This window comes from Trichechus manatus, unplaced genomic scaffold (genome assembly GCF_000243295.1).
Source record: "Trichechus manatus latirostris isolate Lorelei unplaced genomic scaffold, TriManLat1.0 scaffold00057, whole genome shotgun sequence".
NCBI classification, from domain to species: domain Eukaryota; kingdom Metazoa; phylum Chordata; class Mammalia; order Sirenia; family Trichechidae; genus Trichechus; species Trichechus manatus.
The window spans coordinates 5,596,899-5,605,753 of record NW_004443993.1 but is presented as its reverse complement, the minus strand read 5'-3'; the positions used below and the strand labels follow the sequence as shown (position 1 = coordinate 5,605,753).

The following is an 8,855-nucleotide window of genomic DNA, read 5'->3' as shown; positions in this document are numbered from 1 at the left end:
ATCGGTGTGGAGGCCCCAGGCTCAGCTTGGCCATGGGACATCAGAGTGGGGCCTGCAGCTCAGACCTGCCTCTCTCTCCCACACCTCCAGATGCCACGGCTGTGGCTAGATTATTGCCAGTTCCTGATGGACCAGGGACGCGTTACACACACCCGCCGTACCTTTGACCGTGCTCTCCGGGCGCTGCCCATCACGCAGCACTCACGGATCTGGCCCCTGTACCTGCGCTTCCTGCGCTCACACCCGCTGCCTGAGACGGCCGTGCGCGGCTACCGGCGCTTCCTCAAGGTGAGCCCAGCAGGGGTGAGGCAGGGCCAGGCTTGGACATGCTTAGTTCCCCTGGTTAGTTTCTAAAAATGGGCTCCTCGGGATACCAGACACACGTGGGTGCTACCTACCAGACAGGATGTGGGAAAAGGGTGCTTTGAGATAGGTGGATTTTTGCCTGTTAGTTCATTTGTTGATTTTCCAAAGAGCTTGCTGGCACCCAAACCGAAAACCAAGCCTGTTGCTATGGAGTCGATTCCGACTCATAGCGATCCTACAGGACAGAGTAGAACTTCCCCACGGGGTTTTCACGGCTGTAAATCTTTACAGAAGCAGACTGCCCCGTCTCTCTCCCACGGAGCATCTGGTGGGTTCGAACTGCTGACCTTTCAGTTGGCAAATGAGCACTTAATCGCTGCGCCACCAAGACGCCTTGCTAGCATCTACTTCACTTCAGAAAGGTCCCTGGGTGGTACAAGCGGTTTGTACTGGACTACTAACCTAAAGGTTTGCAGTTCAGACCCACCCAGCAGCATTGCTGGTCCAACCCCGGTCCTGGTGATCTGCTTCCGAAAGGTCGCAGTCTTGAAAACTCTCCAGAGCAGTTCTGTTGTGCACACGTGAGGTTGCCGTGAGTCCGAATCGACTCGATAGCAACAGCTACTCCACATCAGGCACCGAGGCGTGTGGTGGGGACAGAGTGACTAGGACAGTTTCTGCCCACAAAAAGGTTTCAGTCCCACTGTGAGTGTGTGAAGCAGGGTGAAACAGCAGCTGTGGCGAGGTGGCCAGAGCCACGGGAACGTGAGACAGGTAGGTGGAGAGCTGAGGTCAGATGGGCGCGGGTGGAGTGCGGTTTTCTCAAATGCGTAACGTTTGTCTTATGTCGTGAAACCTTAACTCCCAGTTCTGGGAGCTCTCACTCAGTGCCGTCTGGGTGGGTGCGGGGCTTGTGATGAAAGCGAGGCCTGGACCGTGCAGGCTGGACCATCGGAGCCTAAGCCAGACCAGCCAGGACTGGGGATGGACTGGAGGGCCCAGGCTGGACCATTGGAGCCTAAGCCAGACCAGCCAGGACTGGGGATGGACCGGGGGGCCCAGGCTGGACCGTCAGAGTCTAAGCCAGACCAGCCAGGACTGGGGATGGACTGGGAGGCCCAGTCTGGACCATCAGAGCCTAAGCCAGACCAGCCAGGGCTAGGGATGGACCGGGGGTCCCAGGCTGGACCATCAGAGCCTAAGGCAGACCAGCCAGGACTGGGGATGGACTGGAGGGCCCAGGCTGGACCATCGGAGCCTAAGCCAGACCAGCCAGGACTAGGGATGGACCAGGGGACCCAGGCTGGATCATCGGAGCCTAAGGGCAGACCAGCCAGGACTAGGGGTGGACTGGGGGGCCGAGGCTGGACCATTGGAGCCTAAGTCAGACCAGCCAGGAGTAGGGATGGACCGGGGGGGCCCAGGCTGGTCCATCAGAGCCTAAGGCAGACCAGCCAGGACTGAGGATGGACTGGGGGGCCCAGGCTGGACAAGTAGTCAAGGCTGGACCATTGTGGTCAAAGCTGGACCGGGGGATCCAGGCTGAACAGATAGGACTGAGGCTGGACCAGGGGGCTCAGGCTGGATCGGTGGGGTTCAGGCTGGGTCGGCAGGGCTGGCTGTTGGCTGGGGTGAGTGGGTGGGTAGCAAGAGGTCCTGGAGCCACTGAGTGGGGAGGGGGTCTGGCGATCTGGCCCCGGGCCCCACTGACTGCAGGCGGCGGGTGGGTGGTCCCCAGCTGAGCCCTGAGAGCGCAGAGGAGTACATTGAGTATCTCAAGTCGAGCGACCGGCTGGATGAGGCCGCGCAGCGCCTGGCCACCGTGGTCAACGACGAGCGCTTCGTGTCCAAGGCTGGCAAGTCCAACTACCAGGTGGGCCCCGGGGGTGGCGGGTCAGTGTGGGGTGGGAGGGGCTGCGGCCCACAGGGGCGAGTCTAAGACCCTGCCTTATGCCTGCAGCTGTGGCATGAGTTGTGTGACCTCATCTCTCAGAACCCGGATAAAGTGCAGTCCCTCAACGTGGACGCCATCATCCGTGGGGGCCTCACCCGCTTCACCGACCAGCTGGGCAAGCTCTGGTGCTCGCTGGCTGACTACTACATCCGCAGTGGCCACTTCGAGAAGGTGTGCGGGCACGAGCGCCTCTGTGGGCAGGGCGGGTCCCTCCAACACGGCACTTGGGGCGGCCACGCAAGGACACGCATGCGGACACGTGTATGAGCAGAAAGCACGCATGGACGTACTGCGTGTACACACGTGGGTGCAGAGGGCACACCTGCTTTCCAGGTGAGGAGAGCGGGACAGTCTGCCATCAAGAGCCCCGACTTCAGGGCCAGCTGGTCCCGGGGCTCAGGGTCTGCCTCCACCACTCCCGGGCTGTTGGCCTTGGACAATCCTCTGCCTTTCTGAGCCTTGTGTCCCCACGTGGGGTGATGGTGCCCTTTCGAGTGGGGTCAGCGAGCTGATGCCCACGGCACCAAGCAGGGGTCTGACGTGAGGCCCCCTCGCTCAGTGGCTGGTGTTCCTGTCACTGGCATTGCCACTTTGCTCGTCATCAGGCAGTAGTCACCAGCTTGGGGGGCAGGGACTGGGCTCTGAGCAGTCCCTGAAGGGGATCCCAAAGGTGGGCGCAAAGGGGAGTAGGCTGGAGGGGAGGAGGAGAGGAGCAGGGGTCGGGGCCAGCGGGGTGCTGAAGGGCAAGTGAGGTTGGTGGGAACCAGGCAGGAGAGTCCTCACAGGCCGGTGGGGTGGAAGCAGGGCGGAGGCCCACCCAGGTGTGCGCTTCACGAGACTCTTCTGGACGCACGTGGTGGGATGCAGGGGCCAGGCAGGGGACCCGACAGAGAGACAGGGCCTGACCCTGGGGCAGGGCAGGGAGGTGGCGACTGGGAGCTAGAAAAGGGGTTGACAGGCAGAAGGGGTGCTTCATAGCAAGGCTTGTTTCCTCTGTGGACAGGTGAGGTTCAAGGTTCCTACAGGTGGGGCTGTAGGGGTGTGGGGGATAGATCACATTATGGGGGTCCTTTCTGGGTGCCAAACGCTTCACACACGGATCTCGCTCTACGCTCATGCTGGGTCAGCATGATGGCTACTGCTCACAGCTCACTGAGGAGTGTTCCACCCGGGCACTCTGGCCACACATGGCAGGGCAGGGCCTCAACTCAAGGCTCTGAGCTTCACCAAGAGCACTCTGTTCTCCTCCTGGAGCCCGAGGGGGGCCTGCCGGGACAACTTTGGAACTGGTGCTGAGAGCAGTGCCGCCAATGGCCCGTGTCCCTTCCTGCTTCTGTTCTGCAGGCTCGGGACGTGTACGAGGAGGCCATCCGGACCGTGATGACCGTGCGGGACTTCACCCAGGTGTTCGACAGCTACGCCCAGTTCGAGGAGAGCATGATCGCAGCTAAGATGGAGACCACTTCGGAGCTGGGGCGTGAGGAGGAGGGTGAGCCTGGGGCGTCCTGGGCTGATGGGGAGCTAGGGCGGAGTGGCTGAAATGGGAGTCAGCACAGCCCCTGGAGGCTCAGGCTGAGTGGACAGCAGGGGTGGTGGGTGTGGGGTAGCCAGGACCGGGGACACATCTTGGGCTGGGCCGGGGACTGGTGGGTACTGCAGAGTCCCAGGCCTGGTTGAGGCTGAGTGGTGGTTCTGAGGCTTGGACCAGAGCTTGGCTCGGAAGGAGGGTGGGGGCAGCAGGGGTTGGAGTTTGTGGAGGAGCTGAGGCTGGGGGTGGGTCAGGGTGGTGCTGGGACAGCTCGGGCTGGGGGCTGGGGGGGGGGATTGGGGACAGTGGGGGTGAATCTCCCAGAGAAAGCTAACGGAGGTGGCCACGTGCCGAGGTCCTCACCCCCGCCCCTCCTGCCCCGTGTCATGCCCGTGGCCCAGACGACGTGGACCTGGAGCTGCGCCTGGCCCGTTTCGAGCAGCTCATCAGCCGGCGGCCCCTGCTGCTCAACAGCGTCCTACTGCGCCAGAACCCCCACCACGTGCACGAGTGGCACAAGCGTGTGGCCCTGCACCAGGGCCGCCCCCGGGAGGTGCGTGATGCCCGGCCCCTGCCCCGCCCAGATGGTCATCCTGCCAGGGCCTCTGACCTTGTCCCCTCCTCCCAGATCATCAACACGTACACAGAGGCCGTGCAGACGGTGGACCCCTTCAAGGCCACAGGCAAGCCGCACACACTGTGGGTTGCCTTTGCCAAGTTTTACGAGGACAATGGGCAGCTGGACGACGTGAGTGCCACACTGCGTGTGCATCTGTATGCGTGTACACACACGTTCTCACACGGCACTGTCTGCTTCTGGGTGCTGTGAGCCCTGTGTCTGGTGTGCGGGGTTGTGTGTGATGTATTTGTGTCCATGTCTGTGGTGTGTGTGTCGTGGGGGATGTGTGTAATGTGCGTACATATGTGGGGATGTGGGCGTGTGCACGCATGTATACAGCGTGTGTACATGCGTGTACATGTAGGGTTTGCATAAATAGGGTATGTCGATGTGTGAGCAGGTGTGTGCGCATGGGGCCTGTATGTGGATGTATGGATGTACACGGGTGTGTGGGTGTAGCTGCACGTGGGTTTGAGTGTGTCCAGCACGTCCTTGGCCAGAGGACCCAGGAGGCATGAACACGGTCATGTTGGTGTGTGTATGCGCACACCTGCCCTCGTAAAAGTGGGCTGGCGGGGGGCAGGGCCTCAGCCTATCCCGGTCCCCGGCAGGCCCGCGTCATCCTGGAGAAGGCCACCAAGGTGAACTTCAAGCAGGTGGACGACCTGGCGAGCGTGTGGTGTGAGTGCGGTGAGCTGGAGCTCCGGCATGAGAACTACGACCAGGCACTGCGGCTGCTGCGGGTGCGGGCAGGCCCGGGTCATGGGGAGGGGGCCGCGGGGTGTGCACCAGGCCAGGCCACCCCCTGAGTGCCCTGCCCCCGGTGTCTCCCTGCAGAAGGCGACGGCGCTGCCCGCCCGCCGGGCCGAGTACTTCGATGGCTCGGAGCCTGTGCAGAACCGCGTGTACAAGTCCCTGAAGGTGTGGTCGATGCTCGCTGACCTGGAAGAGAGCCTCGGCACCTTCCAGGTAAGCTGCCGGGAGGCAGGATCGTGGCTGGGAGGGCTGGGGACCTGGGCTCACCCCCAGACCTGCCCTGACCCGCCCCTGCAGTCCACCAAGGCTGTGTACGACCGCATCCTGGACCTGCGCATCGCCACGCCCCAGATTGTCATCAACTACGCCATGTTCCTGGAGGAGCACAAGTACTTCGAGGAGAGCTTCAAGGTGAGGGTGGGGCGGGCTGTGGGCTGAGTGTGCGGGTCCTGCCTCTGTAGGGTGGGGAGTCCTGGGGGTCAGCTGTCCCCACCCCGCTGCCCAGGTGACGGGTGTGCACTTGTGGGCGTTTTACCTGTGTGTGTGCACGTGGTGAGTTCCGTCACCTTGTCTGAGTAGTCTTGTCTGTGTACCTGTGGGGATTGTACGCGTGGGGGTAGATTATATGCATACACATGTTGGTGGCTGTTCCCTGCTTTCTGCCTGAGTGGCTTTGCTTTCGTGTTTTTGCAGACGTTGTCCACATGTGTGCGTAAAGGGAAATAGTATACGTACATGTGTGCAGGGTCTGTCCTCACCCCCTCCCTGAGTGGTTTTGTGTGTGTACATCTGTGGAGGTTGTGTACGTGAGCACATAAGGGGAGTGCGTACATGCGCACATACGTGTGTGCAGGACATGTCCCCACCCCCCGACTGGTTTTGTGTGTAGGTATGTATGGAGTCATGTGCATGCGTACGTATCGGGAGGTTGTACACGTACGTGGGTGCAGGGCGCTGGGTCCAGCCCCCACCTTCACCCCTCATGTCACCTCCTGGGTGCCAGGCCTTGTGCTTAGTGAGTCCCACTCCACCCCGTCCTTGGGGTCCTGGTGGTCTGTTGAGGGAGACAGGGCAGCAGACAGCCCTTCCCAACCGTGCCATAATGGGGTGACACAGTGTGGGGAGAGAACAGGGAAGGGACACATTTACTGGGCTCCGAGGAGGCATGGGCAGCCTCGGAAGGGCATGCTGGGTGCCAGCGCATCACGAACACCTGTGAACTCACACACACGTGACTGATGGTTCCTTTCCTTGGGGCAGGCTTACGAGCGTGGCATCTCACTGTTCAAGTGGCCCAATGTGTCCGACATCTGGAGCACCTACCTAACCAAGTTCATTGCCCGCTACGGGGGCCGCAAGCTGGAGCGGGCACGGGATCTCTTTGAGCAGGCGCTGGATGGCTGCCCTCCCAAATACGCCAAGAGTGAGGGGGGCTGGGCTGGGGAGGGCGGGGTAGGGCGCCATGACCCTGGCCCCTAACCACCAGCCCCTCGCCACCCCCCACAGCGCTGTACCTGCTGTACGCACAGCTGGAGGAGGAGTGGGGCCTGGCGCGGCACGCCATGGCCGTGTACGAGCGCGCCACCCGGGCTGTGGAGCCCGCCCAGCAGTACGACATGTTCAACATCTACATCAAGCGGGCCGCCGAGATTTACGGCGTCACCCACACCCGCGGCATTTACCAGAAGGCCATTGAGGTGCCCACGCGGGGCAGGGGGCACCTGGAGTTCCCGTGGGGTGGAAGGGCACCCAGCAAGCTGTGGGTGGGGCTGGGAGGAGACTTTCTGGAAGCCCGAGGACCATGCCAGAGTGCTGGGAACCTGTCCGGCTGCCCTCATGCCCCACCCCTACCAGTTCCACTCATGCTGTCCCCCTGCCCTGGCCCCTGCACCCAGGTGCTGTCAGACGAGCACGCCCGGGAGATGTGCCTGCGCTTTGCCGACATGGAGTGCAAGCTCGGCGAGATCGACCGTGCCCGCGCCATCTACAGCTTCTGCTCCCAGATCTGCGACCCCCGGGTGGGTCTGGGGCCCGGGAAAGGTGGCCAACCAGACAGGCGGGGGCCCAGGTCACAGGGTGGGGGCGCTGAGGAGTTGCAGCGGGCGAGGCAGCCCTCTCACACTCATGCAACCCGCAGACGACCGGGGCGTTCTGGCAAACGTGGAAGGACTTCGAGGTCCGGCATGGCAATGAGGACACAATCCGGGAGATGCTGCGGATCCGGCGCAGTGTGCAGGCCACCTACAACACACAAGTCAACTTCATGGCCTCACAGATGCTCAAGGTGTCGGGCAGCGCCACAGGCACTGGTGAGTGGCAGTGGGCCACAGCCACATCCATGGCCACCCTCGTCTTGGGCAGGCCCCATGGATATACAGTTTCCTGCATCGTCCCTCTGCCAGCCTTGACTTCTTGGTCTGGGAGTGGCTCCAATTCGGCCTCCTCACATCTGACCAGAAAGTCTTTGAGGGTTGGGTCTAGGGTGGGAGGATGGGTGGGTGGATGGACGTATGGGTGGGTGAATGGATTGGATTGGTGGGTGGGTGGGTAGATGCGTGGATGGGTGGATGGATGGATAGGTGGGTGGATAGATAGGTAGATGAATGAGTGGGTGGGTGGATGGATGAGTGGGTGGATGGGTGGATGAATGGGTACGTGAGTGGGTAGTGGGTGGATGGATGGGTGAATGGGTACGTGAGTGGGTAGTGGGTGGATGGATGGGTGGGTGGATGAGTGGGTACATGAGTGAGTGGGTGGGCGGGTGGATGAATTGATGGGTGGGTTGGTGGGCAGCAGCCCCCTGAGTGAGGCAGGTACACGGGTGACAGGAGGCTTTCTGACCACTACCTCCCCCGCAGTGTCGGACCTGGCCCCCGGACAGAGTGGCATGGACGACATGAAGCTGCTGGAGCAGCGGGCAGAGCAGCTGGCGGCAGAGGCAGAGCGGGACCAGCCTCCTCGGGCCCAGAGCAAGATCCTCTTTGTGAGGTGAGGTGTGGGGCCGGGAACTACACTGGGACCGACTCAGGTTCCCTTCAGGACAGGAGGTGCAGGGGGTGTGGGGGAGGGGGGCTGGTCCCAGCTGAGGCTGTGTGGCCTCCTCCCCCCACCCCCCAGGAGCGATGCCTCCCGTGAGGAGCTGGCAGAGCTGGCCCAGCAGGCCAACCCCGAGGAGATTGAGCTCGGGGAGGACGAGGATGAGGACGAGATGGATCTGGAACCCAATGGTGGGTGAGGGGCCGGTCAGGCAGGGAGAGGTGGGGCAGGAGTCCGTCCAGGGAGTGACCGGCCATCTCCCCTTCCCCACAGAGGTACGGCTAGAGCAGCAGAGCGTGCCGGCCGCTGTGTTCGGGAGCCTGAAGGACGACTAGCTCCTCTACGCCTCCTCCTTTTCTTCCCTCCCCCGCCCAAAATAAAGCCTACGTTTGTACCTCACGGTCTGAGCCTCCTTCCTGCTGCCCAGGTGCCTGTGGGGACTGCCAGCTCAGTAGCGCCCTGGTCCCCGCCTCACAGGGATTGGCTGGGGCCGGGGGTGGGGCAGCCAGGCACCAGGCCAGGCACACACCCCACCCCCACCCCACCCTGCAGAGCCAGTTCTGGACTCTGAGCGGCCAGGCCCTTCGCTGCCTGAGGCCTCGGGAGGAAGTTCCTTCTGGAAGCTCCTTGAGCTAAGAGCCTGGGACCTGGTCCCG

General features: G+C 62.5%; 1 protein-coding gene across 2 annotated transcripts in view; it reads left to right on the top strand.

Moving 5' to 3' along the window:
* Window positions 1-8,598, top strand: part of XAB2 (XPA binding protein 2) — a 10,859-nt gene extending 2,261 nt beyond the window's left edge. Inside the window, exons 4-19 of one of the 2 annotated variants that reach the window (XM_004378386.3) lie at window positions 91-288; window positions 2,045-2,179; window positions 2,267-2,431; window positions 3,605-3,749; window positions 4,190-4,341; window positions 4,417-4,536; window positions 5,019-5,150; window positions 5,245-5,376; window positions 5,461-5,574; window positions 6,424-6,586; window positions 6,670-6,860; window positions 7,059-7,181; window positions 7,301-7,472; window positions 8,022-8,151; window positions 8,281-8,390; window positions 8,473-8,598. In XM_004378386.3, coding sequence (XP_004378443.1) covers window positions 91-288; window positions 2,045-2,179; window positions 2,267-2,431; window positions 3,605-3,749; window positions 4,190-4,341; window positions 4,417-4,536; window positions 5,019-5,150; window positions 5,245-5,376; window positions 5,461-5,574; window positions 6,424-6,586; window positions 6,670-6,860; window positions 7,059-7,181; window positions 7,301-7,472; window positions 8,022-8,151; window positions 8,281-8,390; window positions 8,473-8,534 — 2,244 coding nt within the window. In that variant the 3' untranslated portion in view covers window positions 8,535-8,598. The remainder of the gene's footprint in view (window positions 1-90; window positions 289-2,044; window positions 2,180-2,266; window positions 2,432-3,604; window positions 3,750-4,189; window positions 4,342-4,416; window positions 4,537-5,018; window positions 5,151-5,244; window positions 5,377-5,460; window positions 5,575-6,423; window positions 6,587-6,669; window positions 6,861-7,058; window positions 7,182-7,300; window positions 7,473-8,021; window positions 8,152-8,280; window positions 8,391-8,472) is intronic. The other variant, XM_023733232.1, reaches the window with a different exon arrangement.
* Window positions 8,599-8,855: the final 257 nt, after the last annotated feature.